Raw genomic sequence first — 19,941 nt, forward strand, 5'->3', positions numbered from 1 at the left:
TTAAAATTTTCATTTTTAAGGTTACTTAGAGGTACCTTCTTAAATGACCTTAGAAGCAATGGCTAAATATGGGTGCCTTTGCTTAAATTCTGTCTTAAGTTTATTTTTTTAAACATATTTTTCTAATTTTCACAGAGACTGTTTATTTGTTTGGTGGCTGGGATGGAACGCAAGATCTTGCTGACTTCTGGGCGTACAGTGTGAAAGAGAACCAGTGGACTTGTATCTCTAGAGACACTGAGAAAGAGGCAAGTTTTCAGACTTGAGTTCTCACCCATCTTTATTACGAGAGGGGTGTGGGCATACACTTCTCTTTCTGAGTGATTTGTGTTCTTTTATAATGTGTGTCAGCAGTGGTAGCAGAAGAATTTGTGGTGACAAGTTTGGCTTAAGCATTCTTGCATTCCAGCTTCTATACCAGGTTCTTGAACTACAGTTACATGAACAAATCTATGTTATAGAGATAAATAGAAATGAGTATCTAATGTAACTTAGATTTTAACCATTTTAGTTAAAATGTAACTGTATAAGCTATCTTTTTTCTCATGTTCTGTCACCTCTACTCTTATTTTGTACATTTATTTTTGTTTCCTCTGGAAATACACGCTTTTGATTCCTCACTATCTTACTACTTTGGCCCCTCACTATTTGACTGTATTATCAGTTTCCACAAATGATATATATTTTATTTTTAACTAAAATTGTTCATTCATGTGTGAGTCTGTCTATTGATGCATATACACGTAAAACTTCCATAGTGAATAGAATGTCTTGAATTTATGATTTTGAATTAAATAAGTGTATAATTAATCATACACTGCTATAAGGCACATATTCATGTTTTTTTTTAATATCTTTGTAGAATTTTTTATTGTACTTTTCCATCCAAGCAGTTTTAGATTACAAGGTGAAAAATAAACTAAAAGCAATTGTAACAGCAAATGAAAAGAAGAGGAAAAGACTCAATTCAGAGCCACCAATTTTAATCTAGGAAGGCCATTTTTTAAAAACTCTGGTGCTATGTCTTTCATCTTAGGAAACTGGATCCTTGCTTACTTGGTATGTTCCTTTGTTAACCATTTGAGTATTTTTTAATCTTTCTAAAGAGATCTTAATCCTTTTCAGTATTAAGTACCATTTTCTGAAATGATTATTTCTCTCCTAAAAAATACAAAGGCAGATTTTAAAAGAATACCTTTCTTATTTCTCTTAAACTATTTTAAATCTAGGTTGATTGTGTCTGAATTGTTTTTGCAAGAAGTTTACAATTCATCCTGAAATGCTTTCTCTTTACTGAATTGTGTTGAATTAGGGCCTAAGTTCCACCAGTTCTAGCACCCAGTATTGAGTTTCAGACATTTTTTCCTTTTTATTCCTTTCAGCGTTGTGGTTTCTTTCTTAAACTTTTTTTTGCCTCCATTGTTGATTCCAAACCTAGTCTTCATTCATTAACATAGTCTTAAAAAATTTTTTTTCTTTGGGCCACATAGCATCTCTGCTTAAACCCTATAATTAATCTCAGTCAAACTGTTTCAGTTACCTACTGCATCCCACATATCACAATATAGTCCATATATTACAAGTACCCACAAGACTTTCAGTTCAGTTCAGTTGCTCAGTTGTGTCCGACTCTTTGCGACCCCATGAATTGCAGCACGCCAGGCCTCCCTGTCTATCACCAACTCCCAGAGTTCACTCAGACTCACGGCCATCGAGTCCGTGATGCTATCCAGCCGTCTCATCCTCTGTCGTCCCCTTCTCCTCCTGCCCTCAATCCCTCCCAGCATCAGAGTCTTTTCCAGTGAGTCAACTCTTCTCATGAGGTAGCTGGAGTTTCAGCTTCAACATCATTCCCTCCAAAGAAATCCGAGGGTGGATCTCCTTCAGAATGGACTGGTTGGATCTCCTTGCAGTCCAAGGGACTCTCAAGAGTCTTCTCTAATACTACAGTTCAAAAGCATCAATTCTTCAGCACTCAGCTTTCTTCACAGTCCAACTTTCACATCTATACATGACTACTGGAAAAACCATAGCCTTGACTAGATGGACCTTTGTTGGCAAAGTAATGTCTCTGCTTTTGAATATGCTATCTAGGTTGGTCATAACTTTTCTTCCAAGGAATAAGTGTCTTTTAATTTCATGGCTTCAGTCACCATCTGCAGTGATTTTGGAGCCCCCAAAAATAAAGTCTGACAATTTCCACCGTTTCTCCATCTATTTCCCATTAAGTGATGGAACCAGATGCCATGATCTTCGTTTTCTGAATGTTGAGCTTTAAGCCAACTTTTTCACTCTCCTCTTTCACTTTCATCAAGAGGCTTTTTAGTTCCTCTTCACTTTCTGCCATAAGGGTGGTGTCATCTGCATATCTGAGATTACTGATATTTCTCCCAGCAATCTTATTCCAGCTTGTGCTTCTCTTCCAGCCCAGCGTTTCTCATGATGTACTCTGCATATAAGTTAAATAAGCAGGGTGACAATATACAGCCTTGACGTACTCCTTTTCCTATTTGGAACCAGTCCGTTATTCCATGTCCAGTTCTAACTGTTGCTTCCTGACCTGCATACAGGTTTCTCAAGAGGCAGGTCAGGTGGTCTGGTATTCCCATCTCTCGAAGAATTTTCCACAGTTTATTGTGATTCACACAGTCAAAGGCTTTGGCATTGTCAGTAAAACAGAAATAGATGTTTTTCTGGAACTGTATATGCCTATTTACCCTTTAAAACACAGTTCACACTTCAGTTCCTCTGTGAAGCTTTTCTTGACTTCCCCAGCCAGAATTGGAAGCTTCCTTTGGTGTGACCACTTAACCCTTTACATTCCTTGAGTGGGTTACTACAGTGATTGGTTTATATTTCTATTTCCAGTGGAAACTCTAAATTTCTTAAGGCATGGATGCTTACTCTGTAGTGAGTAAATAGTTCAATCAAGTTAGATTAAAAAGTTAATGCTGGAGAAAAGCAAAGAAATGATAAATAGAAAATCCAGGAAAGTGGCTGCTTTGTCAGGAGAGAGGAATTATAGGGGTCCTCAAAAGTAATATTAATGTAATATTCTAAGTAATATTTAGAATGCAATTAATAGTAGATTATTCTGATGAGAAAACTTTTCTGTTATTTTCAAATCAGTAGAGATAAGTTGATTACCCAGTATTGGAATTAAGATTTATTATAGTTTTTTATTACTTACTTCATTTAAACACCTAAAAACCTTTGTCTCATTAGTGAAGTGAATGAGGATATGTGGCTCTCGCAAAATCCTCATTCCTTCCAAAATTGAAGAGGTTCATGTATCCAATTTTGTTTTCTACAAAATTAGCACAGTAAGTACAAGTTTTATAATTTAATGATACCTCGGTGCATATTTTTTAAAAAGTATTATATACAATTAAAAAGCAGAATGTGCTTTTTTTACATACATTACTCAATGTGTGTAAAATAATTAAGCAACAAGGATATATTGTGCAGCATAGGGAAATAGAACCGTTAATTTGTAATGATTTTAAATGGAATAGAATCTATAAAAATATTGAATCCCACACACACACACACACACAAAAGTAATTTAATTCATTTAGATTAAGTAATGTATCTAATAACACGTAGTAGGTCGAAAGATAGTAGAATGGCTCAGCTTTTAGAATAATTATTTTAAATGTTCATGTATATATGCATGTAAGTTTTTATTGGTTCAAAAAATTATATTTTTAATTTTGCATTTTTATAAATATCTTTAATGTCTATCTTAGTGGAAGACAGCTAGATTCTCATATGTTCTTGTGCATGTCATCTTTTACAACATATTGTTTTATGTAAAATATATGAAGAAAATTGGACCTCACATTTATATATTCTTGGAAAGAATATTAATATTATTAGTAGTAGTATTTTAATTGTAGCCTTTTTATATAATAGCACATATTCTTTTTTAATCTTATACCCCAAATTGACAAATTGTTGTTTGCTTCTTAAAGGTAATTGCACTGTAGACTCTGAGACCTCATCAGCTAATGTTTTGTATTCTGTTACAGTAAAATCCACTGATCTGTGTTGCTCTTTGAATATATCTTTTTCCTGTGCTTGCTTTTTTACTTGTTTGATGGTCACTTGAAAAATATTGGTTCTGTGAGTTAGGCAGGTCTTCAGATGTTGACATATTTTATTATACCAAACCACATTTGTTAATATCACTGTCAGTCTCATTAGCAAAGTCTTTTATGTGTTGGGAAGGTGTCACAATCACAGTGGCAGGGAGAAGCTTTCTAAAATTCTAAATTGGCTTTAAAATGTACGTTTTATTACTGGCAACAGATTTTATTAGTTGTTTTCCTTCAAAGTAAAATACTTCATCTATTTTTCAGAAAATCTCTGAATAACTGTACCTGGATGGTTAGTTTTCTTTTGAGTAAATACCGTGTTTTGTGGAAAAAGCAGCTAGATCAGCATGCAACTAAAACAACTGCATAGATGCCTTTCCTTAAGACAGCCATCGTATGTCAAGTAGCACTGTTTTATAGTTTTCTAAGTCTCGTAAATTGTGACTGAATAGAAGGCAGGTAGATTTATATTTGCTTCTAAATTCAGTCTGCTGCTATATCACACGTCATGTAGCTTCTGGAAGATATCACATACACTTATAAGTGAATAAGAGTGAAAATAGTATTGTTATGAACAGTGACAGATTTTATTTTACTGGGGTCTAAAATCACTGTGGACGGTGACTGCAACCACGAAATTAAAAGATACTTGTTTGCCCCTTAGAAGAAAAGCTATGACAGACCTAGACAGTGTATTAAAAAGCAGACACATCACTTTGCCGATAAACGTCTGTACAGTCAAAGCTATGATTTTTCCGGTAGTCACATATGGATGTGAGAGTTGAACCATACAGAAGATGGAGCGCCAAAGAATTGATGCTTTCAAATTGTGGTGTTGGAGAAGACTCTTGAGAGTCCCTTGGACTGCATGGAGATCAAACCAGTCATTCCTAAAGGAAGTCAACCCTGAATATTCATTGGAAGGTACTGATGCTGAAGCTGAAGCTCCAATGTTTTGGCCACCTGATATGAAGAGCTGACTCATTGGAAAAGACCCTGATGCTGGGAAAGATTGAGGGCAAGAGGAGAAGAGGGCAACAGAGGATGAGATGGTTAGATAGCATCACTGACTCAATGGACATGAGCTTGAGCAAACTCCAGGAGATAGTGAAGGACAGGGAAGCCTGGCATGCTGCAGTTCGTGGGGTCACAAATAGTCAGACATGACTTTAGTGACTGAACAGCAGTAACAATTGTTATAAAAATGGCTTTGACTTTATAGAGTCCCTGAAGATCCCTGAAGTGCTGTTTTAACCCCCATTCCTTTTTCACATATAGGTAGTTATCCCAATAGTGCAATGTCCTTTATGGGCTTCCCTGATAGCTCAGTTGGTGAAGAATCCTCCTGCAATGCAGGAGACCTCGATTCGATTCCTGGGACGGGACAATCCACTGGAGAAGGGATAGGCTACCCACTCCTGTATTCTTGTCTTCCCTTGTGGCTCAGCTGGTAAAAAATCCACCTGCAATGCAAGAAACCTGGGTTTGATCCCTGGGTTGGGAAGATCCCCCGGAGAAGGGAAAGGCTGCCCACTCCAGTTCCTTAATGTCCGTTCTAGGTGTCTTACTGTTACCTCAACTCTGTCCCTGACCCAGGACCCAGTTCATGATAATGCAGTGCGTTTCGGTGTCATATTTCTTTAGTATCCTTTAGTTCCTTGACTTGTCTGTCTTTCTTGACCATGGCATTTTTGAAGAGTATATGGCAGTTTTGTAGACTATCCTTCTGTTGGGTCTGCTTAATGTTTCCCTAGGATTGGATATAGGTTAAGCATTTCTAGCTGGGAAGCCACGTGTGAACATCAGGTCCTCCTAAATATGTCCTGTCAGGAGACAGGCACATTACCTCAGTTTGTCTGATGTGCTCAACAGATTTCCTACTCCATGATTAAGTAATTTGAGGGGAGACATTTTGAGACTATGAAAATATTGTGTTACTCATCAAACTTTCCAGAGAAGGAAATGGCATCCCACTCCAATATTCTTGCCTAGAGAATCCCGTGGCTAGAGGAGCCTGGTGGGCTGCCGTCTATGGGGTCGCACAGAGTTGGACACGACTGAAGCGACTTAGCAGCAGCAGCATCAAACTTTTGCCCTTTTAGCATCCACTGATGGAACTGTTAAAGCTTTCTCCAAAGTGGTTGTACTGTTTTACATTCCTTCCAGAAATGTATGTGAGTTCTGGTCACTTCCTATCTTCTTTCCCTGTTTGGCTTCTTTCTCAAGAATCAATGGAGTATATAAGTATATTTGTCTTTTAGGATATTCGAATCTGCCCCATTATCTTTTAATCTATTTATATTCCAATGTGACTTTAGATCAAGTAATATAAGACCTTTTTGTTCTTTTTAAAAATTATTTTGACTCTTCTAAGTCCTTTATATTTTCACATAAATTTTAGAATCATCGTCAGTTTCTAACACTGTTGAAATTTTGATTGGATGTGTGTTCAGTCTATAAATCAACCTGGAGATAATTGATGTCTTAATACTGAACCTTCTTATCCATGAGCAGGGCTAAATTTCCATTTATTTGAGTCTTACTCATTATCACTCAGCACTTGGAGTTTGCAGATTAGAGGTCTTTTTTATTAAATGGACCCCAGTATATTTTGCTTTTCCTTGCTGTTGTAAATGAAATTTAAACATTTTTAATTTTCAACTTGTTTCCTGATAATATACTGAAGTAAATTGATGTTATAATATTTTTTGTATCATCACTTTTGTGAATCCACTTAATTATTTCTAATAGTTTGTCTTTTGTTCTATGTTGATTTCTTAGGATGTTTTAAACAGTCCTGTCCTCTGTGAGTAGAGATGATTTTAACTTCTTTGTTTCCACTCTTAAATACAATTTTTTTTAATGTCTTACTGCACCAGATGGACATCCTTATTTCAGATCTTAGGAAAGCATTCTGTATTTCACCATTAAGTAAAAAATTAGCATTACGAATATGCCCGTTTTATCTTCTTAGTCAAATTTTACTGTATTTTTCATGATAGTTCTTGGGTTTTTTTTAGTTTCTAGTGAGCCTGTATTGATGGAACTGCTTTCATTTCTGGTACTGGTAATTTGTATTTTCTCTCTCTTTTAAAAAAAAAATTAGCCTTACTACTAGTTTATAATTCTGTTAATCATTCTGTTATTTTTTTGAAAGAAAAAATAACTTTATTAGTTTTCTCTATTTTTCCTTCTGTTCCCCAGTTTCTTGGTTTCTCTTCTTTATTCCCTTTTTTCTTCTTAGTTAGAAGTAATTTGTCATCATTTAAATAGCACTTTTGCTAATTAAACTGAAGCAAGAAGTTCTATTCTCCTATTAAAACTTCAGATTTCACACTGTAGGAAATATGGCATAGATTCATTATATGTTGCCTCATATTTGTTTTTGAAATTGCTTAATTACAGAGGAAATTGTTTCTTTTTTTTTTTTTAACCAGGTAAAGAACTTTATTAACTTTCGTTTCAGACTTTACCCCCAGGCTTCTTCAGCTTAATTAGCTGCAAAGAATGAATTGTATAGAAGCAAAAAATGGGAAGAGCTGCATTGTCTTGGGGCTTGGGATTAAAAATACTAGATCTAGATTTTATTAGATCCATAAAATTTTAAAGAGCAGTCATAATATAAGATAGCAACTCCCAATAACTTCTTCGAGATTTATCTTCTTCAGAAGTTGACTCGGCTTACTTCACTTCATTCTTGGAAGCTTCATCAAAATTCTCCACAACATCTAGAACTTGATCATCATCCTCTTCTCCCGTGGCAAGTGGTGCTTTTCCATCCACAGATTGTTCGGGCAGAGCCTCAGCCCCTCTCCTTTAACTGGTTGGACTCTCTGTGCCAAGCAGGTTTAAGATGCTGGGTAGCATTTCTCTCAGCTGCTTTGTCTCAGCATGGCCTGTAACGGCGAAAGTCTCTGCTACCAGAGAGGCCTAACCTCTAGGGTTATTCAAGTGAATCACTGACCCTTGGTTTGTGAACATCTTCACCTCTTCAATACCAGAGATACTGTTTACCTCTGACTTCTTTAAGGAGAACTGAAATTTCTTTATTGTCTGTTGTAACTGTTCTGAGAACCACCTTCTTCTTTCTGCTATCGGTTTTTTCCCCACTGATGTGCACTTGTGCCTGCCATTTGGCGAGTTTATTCTGGTTCACAAGCATTTCTTCCATACTGCTGGAGCAGAAGTGGGGCTTCCCTGGGGGATTAGGTTTGGTGCTCATGGGGTCTCCCTCAGACCAGCTGAAATTAGGTGCACATGTGTGGGGACACAACATGGCAGCCAGAGCGGAAATTCTTTCTTAAATAAAATTTCTGCCTTTCTGCTGCAGATTTTCCTTGACACAAATATTTAACAATAATCTTAAAATAGTAATTAGCATGAATACTCACACGAATGTCAAACTGTTTTTCCTGTCTGATATTTTTATTCCTTCATCTAATCTTAAATAATACTGGATTACTCATCCTATAATACTGCTTTTTTATGTTGTGTCCTTCTCTAGAAATCTATAATAGCTCTTTAATGCTTGCAAGATTATACTCAGTTCTCTGTCAGTCATTCACAGGCTTTGTATTTCTACCTTATACTTCAACTCTGCTGTTTCTGGGCAGGAATTCTTCATCTCATTCATAACTGCACATACTGTAGTGTATTTTTGCTTTTGTTTCTCTTATCTTACATACACAGTATTAATATAGGTAGAATTTAGGAGATATTTAACAAATACAAGATATTTTTCCTTTTCCCTCTTTCAACTAATCCAGTTCTACCCAGCTGAAGTTCCATTTTTTTTTTCATGAATTCTTTTTTTTTTAAGCCTATACTACAATTTTTTTTAACCTTTTGTTCTGTCCTGTGATACAAGTGATCTCAACTAATTAATTTCTGTTGATAATATACTGTTCTTCATTTTGTTCCCTAATTGTTTAATGTAGCTGAATTATTTATCTTGTCAGGAGAGTCAATTTTATGTAATATAAAGTGTGGAAGAAGTAGTCAAAGACTTCGATTCTCATTCTGCTTCTTTCATTAGCTTACTGCTTTCAGGAGGCTATCTTTCTTCTTTGAGCTTCTGCGTCTTTATTTTTTAAAGGAGAACATCAAACTACAAGTTTTATTAAGGTTCCTACCAATTTGAAATTCTAAATATTCTTGGAGTATCTGTTTTATGCTAGATTCTGATGAAGTGTACAGAAATATTTTGAAAAACCAAACGTGTCTTTGAGTCGATTGACATGTACAAAAGAATTAAGCTCTGTACACAAATGACTAAAATGTAATGCAGTGTACATTAGAAGCCATAGAAGTGTTATAAACAGAGTGCAATAGAATAGAAAATAGTTGTTCTCATCTTTCCTGGTAGAGTTTAAGCATTTCTAAGCTAAGATTTGTGTCTCCTATTGCTTCTTTTATTTTTCTATAGAGACTTCAGTCTAATATTGGATATATATTAGTTGGACTTGATCAAATTTCTGAGCAGACCTGTTGTGAAAGTCAGCAAAAAGAGGCATTTAATTTTGTTTTGTATTATTTATTCGTTGAATTTTCTTTCTTTTTTTTTGTTTGCTCTCCACAGAATGGTCCTAGTGCTAGATCATGTCATAAAATGTGCATTGACATTCAGCGAAGGCAAATCTACACTCTGGGGCGTTATTTGGATTCCTCTGTGCGGAACAGCAAGTCTCTGAAAAGCGACTTCTATCGCTACGACATCGACACAAACACGTGGATGTTGCTCAGTGAGGACACTGCCGCTGATGGAGGACCGAAGCTAGTGTTTGATCATCAGGTTTGGTGCCTAGATAACTATGTGGTGCAGTCAGTTAGTGCTTAGCCACTCTTGCTCTTCGAATTTCAGATGTTATGCTGAGTTTTCTGTTAGTGATTTCTACCGCAAATACCTATGACAAATAATAAAAGAAACTATTGTTTCAGTAGTTTAAAGTTATTCCTTAAAATTTTTTTTCTCTTATTTGGTACAAAATAAAGTAATAAGATCTCAGAACACAGTCGTTATTTTATGAAAACTTTACAGAGAGTAGAGGGAGCAGTACATGTGAGGAACTACTACCATGTAGTTCTATGGTATTCATAAATCATAACAATAATTTTAAATTCTTTATTCTACATTCCTGAAAAATTTTTAATTACTTTATAATGAGTTCAAGGATTTGAAATGTAGAGTGTTTCTTCCAATGCAAGTACAATATATTCACTTTTGTATATAATCACAAACTCAGTATAAGATAGATAAGAATTTGGCATGTACTAGATGAAGTTTAAATTCAGGACCAGGAGAAGTCATATAATGATGTTGTAAACAAGACTGCATATAGCAGTCTCATAAATCATTTAAATATCAGTATGTGTATAGCTCTCATCATCCCTGTTATCATTGTTATCTGTCTTTGAATTCTTTTTTTTATTTTAAATTCTTATTTTGTATCAGTTCAGTTTAGGTCAGTACTACTTCAAACTAAATAGTAACCACTTTGAATTCAGTAGGCAGTTTTGCTTGGCTCAGCCCCATGTCCAAAGTTTTTGGGGTATGGGGAAGAAAAGGACTTTTTTAAAAATCTATAATACTATTAATGAACAAAGCATTATATCAGCACTTGAGAAATTGGGGCGTGGTGCTAGAATTTATGACATAATCTGTGCCTAATATCTAGGCATTAAAACCAAAGTCTTTATTTACTGCTTCTTTACCAATTTTTGTTAGTTCTTTAAAACTTTCCTCCTGCCATATTTATATTAACAAGTAGATTTTATAGGAGAATGGTGAGAGGAGTGGCTTATATGCCTACCGAGTATGTGGTGTGTGGAAAATAAAAACATTAGTCTTGAGAGTGCTCCCCAGGTTGAATTTGTAACTTGTGCTGGTTGTGCATAACCCAGCTCTGTAAAGCTTTGCACTTTCTGCTGACATACTCAGTGTCATTCACATAGAAAATAAGAACTCTAAAAAACTTAGACTTGCTCTGAGCTTTTAAAAATAGAACATCAACAGATAACGTTATTAGGGAAACAATTTATTTTCTTCCAATTTGTTCCAAATATCTTTTCCAAAAGATGCTTATGTTTTTACAGGTTGAGAAAAAGAATAACTTAGGGGTAGTCTGAGGATATCGCATATGTTGTGCTCATGTGGGCCTATGTTTCTCTTGACTTTGGTTAAATAGAATGTCCCCCGAAGCCTAGGTTCTGTTAAATAATGCTTCATTTTTAACTCATTAGATGTTATTAACAGGACACTGGGGGTGAAGAGGCCCGGATTGCAGTGCTGATTCAGCCAGTGGCTACTTCTGTGAACTTGAACAATTAACATAATGTACTAGCATACATTTTCTGTTCTGTTTTATGCAAATTCAAAGTTATGATTTGGAACCGACTCTAAGTTTGTAACACTATAAGATTTGACACTTAACATTCAATTTGAGAGGATCGTGAGAAAGCTAGAGGCCTGAAGATATGTTTAAAAATTACTTTGCCATTTTCAATTTTAGCATATTAAAAAAATTAAAATTCAAAGACTTTTAGATTTCCTAAGGACATAGTGGCAACTTAGTGCTGAAGCTTTCCATGTTGTTGCTTTGTGTGATTCTTCAGGAACCATGAGAACCAAACAAAAAGATTTTTAAAAAAGCAAAAAAAACAAGACAAGTCACATATTCGGCAAAACCAGAAGCCAAAGAAAACCCACAACTCCCAATTCCTTGTAAATTTAGTAGAAACAACTGGAATACCCAGAAGCTGTATTGAAGCTCACAACTGTTTAATGGGGAGAACTGTGAATGCAGAGGAAGCCTAGCAGAGGTACATCTTAATGGAAGTGTCACGAGCAGAGCAGAAATTGAACTCATTGAAGCTACTGAGGAAATCAGTTAAGTAACATGGGGGCTTCCCCAATAGCTCAGTCTGGTGAAGATTCCATCTGCAATGCAGGAGACCTGGGTCGGGAAGATCCGCTGGAGAAGGGATAGGCTACCCACTCCAGTATTGTTGGGCTTCCCTTGTGGATCATCTGGTAGAGAATCCACCTGCAATGTCAGAGACCTGGGTTCGATCCCTGGGTTCGGTAGATCCCCTGGAGAAGGGAAAGGCTACCCACTCCAGTATTCTGGCCTGGAGAATGCCATGGCCTCTATAGTCCATGGGGTCACAAAGAGTTGGATACGACTGAGCGACTTTCACTTTGACTTTTCACCATGTGGAAAATGCCCAGCAAGGCCCATAAGAGGTTTGGAAACACCATGACAAGTAGGGACAGTGGCTTGTTCTGCATGTCCATTGAAGGAACTGGGGGAGCTCAAGGCTCAAGATAGAGCCCCCTAAGCCAGATGAGATTCAGCTGGAGAAAACATGGCTTCACAGAAGCTCCATATTTTGAAGAAGCCATGCAATTCATTAGAAATAGAGGAGGAAGAACTTGAGAAAGAATATCATACCTCCATAGCATCCTTATATTATCTGGTGCAGGGAAATTCAGCTCAGTTAAATATGGGGAACCATATTTAAATGTTATTTAAATATGAAAAACTAATAAAGTAGTAGACAGTGTAATCAGTAGTAAACAGATCTTTAGTGAAGTACTCTAAAGGAAAACAGTGAAAGTAGAAACAATAGCAGAAGCTTTCTTTCATGCTAACAGCAGATGAAAATTATATTCCAATATTCTAACATAAATGACTTAATGAAGCTTGAAACTGTGAAGAAAACTACAAGAATGCAGATGAGATGGCCAAATAATCAAAGCAGGTGAAACTGGGCCTGGTAAATCTCAGGGAAGAAATTGAAGAAAAATATTGTAAACTTCACTAGTTTACAAGGAACATAAAGAAGCCTGGGTAAGGGTCATAAGAAATACAAAAAGCAGATAAAGAAAGCAAGTATGGATATAACAGCTACCTAGGAAAGTATAGACAGAAAAGACATGCAGAAGAGAGCCAACATATACATTATTGGACACATTAAAGAAGAAAACCAAAACAGTGGAACAGAAGAAATAGTTATACATAAAGTTCAAGAATTTCCTCAGGAAGGAAACCTATTGCACATAGTGTAAAAGGATGTGTTATAGCCAGAGAAAATTGCCCTAGGCATTCAACTCTAAAAAATTCAACTGTGATAATATATTAGTGACATGAATTTCAAAGATAAAGAAGCCATTTTGGGGGAACTAGACAAAATGATCCAGAGGTGAAACAAAACTAGTATCAGATTTCTCTACAGTTACATTCAGTGCTAAGAGACAGTATCTAGAAGGTTTTCAAAGAAAAGACAGTATGAGCCAAGGATTTGACATAAAGTACTGGAAAATGTAAAATGACCTAATCAAGAAATGACAGGAAGAACTTCAGTCACAAGATTGCAGATCTTGGCTTACTGACATTCTCCCTGGGCCAGGGTGGATCATTGAACATGCACTTTTACCGTCTTCCTGCCCAGCAACCTGTGAAATGACAAGAGAATACGTCAGTAATTGTGTAGAAAAACAAGAAAGATTGCCCTTAGGTAACTTAAAATATTTGAGGGAATTCCTGTGAGTTAGAAAGCAGGTAGGATTAGATCCAACCAAAATAAACCACAACCTATAAGACAGCAGCAACTGGAGTCTCACAGTATGTATTTTGGGGCAAACAGTACATGATCAACTGGGCATGAAACAGCTGGACGGTTTCCAGTTTGACTGAGTAGCACTGGACTGTGGTCATTATTAACAGGTCAAGTGTTCAGTGTGGATATTGGAGCTGGACAGATAAAGCACTGGAGAGCTGCTGCAGCACCCTTCACAGCATTATGTCTCGTCTTGCCCTACGCAGTCCCTTAGGTAGACTGTATATGCAACAGGCAGATGAATTGGGGTTCTCAGATACAAAGAAGGCTAAAACAATAATGCCCAAATCCAAATATTTGAAGATAATTTAATATTACGAGACAAGAGATACTGAACTCAACAAATTAAGACTTAAAAACAGCTTGTAGTGTGAACTGAAGACATCTTTAAGTGATCAGAGCAATTCAGGAGGCTATTGCGTCCATGAAAAGGAAATATATAGAAAAATTATCAATTAAAGATTTGATAGTGAAATTTTAAAAACTCAGTAAATAGATTAAAAAGCAATGTGGACATCCTCACCTCTAAATGGTTACTAAATTATTACATTTCTCTCTGAAATTATGAGAGAAAAATTAAACAAAAGGACCTGAATTTCGAATATGCACCTGATAGTTCTAGAAAGAGAATGGAAGCCGAAAAACAAACAAAAACCCACTCAAGGTAAAAATGAAGAAAATTATCAGAACTGAAGAAAGATACTTTTCAGAATGAAAGAAATTCCTAGTAAATGCCGGGGTCCAGCCCCGGTGGATCCAGGGAATTCGAAGGGTGGACGGAGTCGGCGAGGAAAGACTTATTTATTTATTAATATAAGATTAGATTAGGAAGAAATAGTGTAGTAGGAAGATTAAGTGGAGAAAGAGGGCTGAATAGCTTGGATTACGCGGAAGACCAATAAAATTCCAGACAAGGAATTTGCACCATCTACGTTGGGCCACCGGCGCTCGCTTGAATATCTAAGGGTGCCTCGCCTTAGGCTCCCTTTCGCGTGGGTCTTAACAGCCAGGGCAAGTAAGTAGACTTGGCGAGCCTCCGCGCCCCAGATAGAAATTCAGCCTGAAATTAAAGTAAAGAGACACGGGAGAAACCAGTCCAGCGACTGGCTCCCCTTCTATTGTCCTTCAAGGCCTTTTATACTTTTGATTATACATAGAGATCAGTGGGTAATACAAAATTATGTAGTGTTAACAGCCCAGACTCTTTCTGTATATCTTTTTGTATACAAAAGGTCTCAGGTGATTTATGTTATCTTTTGGCCAAGAGGCTTGTTAACACTTTTTGGCTCTCTTTCTTAATGAATGTTAATTTCGTTTCCCCTAAGTGTTTTTCTTTAATCTGCATCTCCTTAAAGCGCTAAAGTTACATCTCTGTAGAACAAAGGCATAGTGGGTTATAACAAAGAAGGTACTTAACTCAAAGACCTAATGTTGCTAATTTAAAGGATATGAAAATTTGGCAGCAAGTATTGGCTCAACAAATGAAACTTTTAATCAGTCGTATTCTAATGACTTTGACTCCTCGGAAGCCCTTACATTCCTAGGATGTTTTAAGCTTCCTGTGCCTCCTGCGGTCAGGAGGCCTCAAACAATCACATGCACAGCTGTACGAGTCCTGCAGGCAGGCTAGAAAGCCATCAGAGGAGTTTTTGGATTGAAACACTCTTTCAAATGCAGAAGACTAAAGCCCTGAATTGACTTTTTCCAGAGAATGTCAGAAGAGTGGGAAAGCAGGCAGATTATTTTTGCAGGGGCGGGTGGGGGGTGGATGCTCAGGAAATGCCAGGGGGAACTCCTGAAGTCTGATCACGGCCTTGCGTATGTCAGCTTCCTCCCTCATGACCTTGTCACGGGTGGGATTCCTCACGCTGGCTCCCAACAAGTAAAGATCAGGATAAATGAAAAATATCCCTGCCTAGATACTTCCTTAATGATATTTCAGAATCAAGAAAGAGAAAATCCTATAACCAGAGAGAAAACTGGTTACCTTTGAGAATAATAAGTATCAGACTCCTGGGTGGCACTAGTGGTAAAGAAGCCACCTGCCCATGCAGGAGACACAAGAGACGTGGATTTGTTCCATGGGTCAGGAAGACCCCCTGTAGGAGCAAGTGGCAGTGTGCTCCAGTATTCTTGCCTGGAAAATTCCATGGACAGAGGAGAGTGGCGGGCTACAGTCCATGGGGTCACAAAGTCAAACATGACTGAGCATAAACGCACAACGTACACAAGAATCAGTTTAACATGAGGATTTTTGGATGTTGCTGGGAGGTAGGGTAATGGGTTGGACAACACTACTTAGAAAGCTTTATAATAATTTCTTCAGATTTTGTGAGGAGGAAATTAATTTTGAACCTACCCTAACCCTAGCCAACCTTGTGTTCATGTGATAAAGTAAAATAAGATACTTTCAATTTAAAAAACAATTGGGGATAGGTGTGAGGAATAAGTGGCTATCCATTATTTATTTGATTTTAGAAATTAAATACCTCTCCTGACAGAGTAGACTCAAGATTTCTTGAGGGAAGAGATACTGTGGATTGCATAGTTGAATAAGCCATTGGATTTTCAAAACATTTTTCAGAGATAAAAAAATTGAAAGGAAACCATAAACTGATGAACAGCAAAGTTTCCTGGAGTGATTAAAACTTGTTATCTGATAATTGACCGTCATTGAAACTAGGTATCTTACAGGGAACACCCAAGTTAAAGGAATAAAATTATTTCTATTTTGTGTCCTGTTTGTTCTAAGATATGAGAAAGAATCATCAAGCTACTGCAGTATTTTCCTCTGTCTTTGAGTTTGGCCTGCTGTGCAAGAAAGAGCTACCAAATAAAGATGTTTATGCTTCTCTGATAACAAATGAGAATAGCCATATCAAAAAGAAAGTTAAATATCCCCCAAAGGAAAGAGAAATGTCCTTTGTAGTCATATTGAAGTAGAACCATAAGGGCTAGATAACAGAGACTGAACAAAATGAGTGTGACTCTGAATTTAAGAAAATGAAAATACGCTCACGTTATATGTGTCCCTCAGCAATGTATGGATTGCTTTTCATGATATAGTTGGATTGCTTGAATATAATGGATTGCTTTTCATGATATAATCATTTAAGATTAAAGCATAGGATCACTTTTCTTCTGAGTGCCAGGGACATGAAAACTTTGACATCATAGTTTTTGAACTGTGCTCCCCAAGATTTTTCATCCCTGGGAATTACAGATTTTCATCTTAATTTATAGAAGTCTGCCAGAAACCTGGGAAATGGCAAGTGAGTGAATCTTTAGTGGTAGGTAAAGATTTGGAGGTGCTAGACTAGAATCCTTTCTTTTTAAGATGAAATACTAATTTTAAAATAAGCTTTATAATTATTTAGTTTTTTGGTTAAAAACAATACCAGAAATAGATAAACAGCAGAAGTAGTTTGATAGGAGGAGAGAACTGAACATATAATGCCTAGTATTTGTGCTTTAGCAACAACAAAAAATATGTTTTATGTATACAGTTTATTACTTAAGCATAAATGCCACTTGTATTCAGTCTCTGATTATCAACTTGTACTTATGTATTCTTTGAAATAGAATTTGTTTCTTATTTATTGTCCTCTGACCAGTGGCTGTTTTCCCAGAGATATTTTTGTAAAAACAATCTTGAGTTGAAAGAATGGAAGAGTCAGGGTTGGCTTTTGAAGATGAATTGCTTGACGTACCTCAAAGAAAATTAAATTTACATATTGTGTTAAAAGGAGGCAAGATTCATAGAAGTCAGCCCAAAGATGGATTGCTGCAAATGTCTTTTCGTATGTTTGTTTTGGTAAAAACATAACTGGGAGAATTTTGTAAAATAAATGCAAAATGATATAAGCTACGTCACTCTTATTCACATATCTTTTCTTTTATTAAATGGCAGCAAGAGGAATAGAATGCTTGCTTAGAATGGAAAGGGCTTCTCAGGTGGCACTAGTGCTAAAAAACCCGCCCTGCCAATGCAGGAGACATAAGAGATGTGAGTTCAATCCCTGGGTCGGGAAGATCCCCTGGAGGAGGGCATGGCAATCCAATCGAGTATTCTTGCCTGGAGAATCCCATGGACAAAGGAGCCTGGCGAGCTACAGTCCATAAGGTCTCAAAGAGTTGGACACTACTGAAGCAACTTAACATGCACGTACTAGAATGGAGAAAAGGGAGTTTTTATAAGGAGGATATGATCACGGTTTACCCACAGAATATGTTCAGTATTAAATCAGTAACTAAATTATTTTTGGTTGATTTGGTAAAAATTATGCAACTTGAGAAAGCGTAAAACTCCTTAACCCAACATATTTTATTCTCACTGGGGAAAAAAAAAAGGAAACCTGGATCGATTTCAACCTATTTTGAAATCGATCCTGAATCTCTTCCATGTAGTGAGCAGAGCAGGATTTTAATATAAATTAATAAGTGCATATAATAATCAGGGATGGTATTTGGTATTATTAAGATAATATTCAGTTTTTTTAGATTCTAAAACTGCATACAGTGGTTAAATTTTAACTCATACGACAGGAACAGTCTAAAGCTATTCAACCTGTTGCCTTGTTCTGTAGATGTGTATGGACTCGGAAAAACATATGATCTACACCTTTGGTGGTAGGATTTTGACATGTAATGGCAGTGTAGACGACAGCAGAGCCAGTGAACCACAATTCAGTGGATTGTTTGCTTTCAACTGTCAATGTCAAACCTGGAAACTTCTTCGAGAGGACTCCTGTAATGCTGGTCCTGAGGACATCCAATCTCGGATAGGACACTGCATGCTCTTCCACTCAGTAAGAATATTCTGTACATTGTCTTATGTTATTTTGTCATGTATCTCTCAATAGGAAAAGAAGTGATGCAATCTAATTCTTCAGTAAGAGAGCAAAACTTTTCATTAGAAATGAATAAGTGTTGACAATAATAAGGAAAAACAAAACTACCTTTATTGGTGAACTGTTTGCTAATTATATTTCCTATCAGCCTATTAATTCCTAAGTAGTTATCTCAGCATTTTTATGACTGACTTCACTGTTATATGTTGTAGCTATTTCTCTTTCTTACATAGCTTTTTACTTACTGTTTTCTCTTAGTATCTGGAATGTTGATTTTATTATCTGTTCTTATTTTCTCTTTTGTTACTCTCCATTAAGTGCAGAGAATTAAGAATTGACTTTATAGAATTGGAATTAGAATTTATCAGCAAAAACCAGCATACAGACATTTAATTTTTTCAAGTGTTATAATGAGAACATGGGCTCCTGCTATGAACAAAACTTTAAAAATATACTGTGAAACATGTTTAACATATACTAAAGTGGACAGAACAGTATAATAAATTCCTATGTACTTATTTACCAGTTTCAACAATTACTATTATTCTGTGTCTATTCTTAAATTTTATTGTGTTGGGTATTTTAAAGCAAATTCCAGACATTATATCATTACAACTATAAATACCATAGTGTGTCACTAACATAAAGATTTTTTTAAAACATAATTGTAGTATGGTTATGCTGCTGCTGCTAAGTCACTTCAGTCATGTCCGACTCTCTGCGACCCCATAGATGGTAGCCCACCAGGCTCCCCCGTCCCTGGGATTCTCTAGGCAAGAACACTGGAGTGGGTTGCCATTTCCTTCTCCAATGCATGAAAGTGAAAAGTGAAGGTGAAGTTGCTCAGTCATGTCCGACTCTTAGCGACCCCATGGACTGCAGCCCACCAGGCTCCTCCGTCCATGGGATTTTCCAGGCAAGAGTACTGGAATGGGGTGCCATTGCCTTCTCCAAGTATGGTTATGAAACCCAACCAAAGTAAAAGCAGTTTCTTTATATCATTTAATACTGCACTCATTTTTCCCCTGCCATGCTGAAAAATACTTTTCATAGTTGGTTTATAAAGTCAGGATCCAGAAAAGTTCTGTGTATTGCATTTGGTTGTTAATAGCTCTTAAATTTCTTTTAATCCATGAGAATACTCCCCCTTCCTTTTTTTGCCCCTCTCTGTATACTGCTTATTTGTTTAAGAAAGCCTCATGTGTGCTTTGGAGTTTCCCATGTTCTCAGTTTGACTGATTTTTATTACAGTGTCATTTAACATGATCCTCTGTTTTCCATATTTCCTGTGAGCTGGTATTTAGATTTGGAGGGTTAATTTTAGATTCCTCTCCTTTTTTGGGTGGGCCAAAAGGGGACTTGCAAGTATACTTCAC

The 19,941-nt window shown here is 36.5% G+C and overlaps 1 protein-coding gene and 1 pseudogene across 4 annotated transcripts in view; one reads left to right on the forward strand and one right to left on the reverse strand.

Moving 5' to 3' along the window:
* Positions 1-19,941, forward strand: part of MKLN1 (muskelin 1) — a 367,056-nt gene that overhangs the window by 293,733 nt on the left and 53,382 nt on the right. For all 4 annotated transcript variants that reach the window (XM_040259653.1, XM_040259651.1, XM_040259650.1 and 1 more), the window contains 3 exons: positions 136-248; positions 9,676-9,888; positions 18,302-18,523. In XM_040259653.1, the coding sequence (XP_040115587.1) occupies positions 136-248; positions 9,676-9,888; positions 18,302-18,523 (548 nt within the window). The remainder of the gene's footprint in view (positions 1-135; positions 249-9,675; positions 9,889-18,301; positions 18,524-19,941) is intronic.
* LOC120877365 lies at positions 7,756-8,268 on the reverse strand (annotated as a pseudogene).

The sequence above is a fragment of the Oryx dammah genome, unplaced genomic scaffold, assembly GCF_014754425.2.
Source record: "Oryx dammah isolate SB20612 unplaced genomic scaffold, SCBI_Odam_1.1 HiC_scaffold_18, whole genome shotgun sequence".
In the NCBI taxonomy this organism is placed as follows: Eukaryota; Metazoa; Chordata; class Mammalia; order Artiodactyla; family Bovidae; genus Oryx; species Oryx dammah.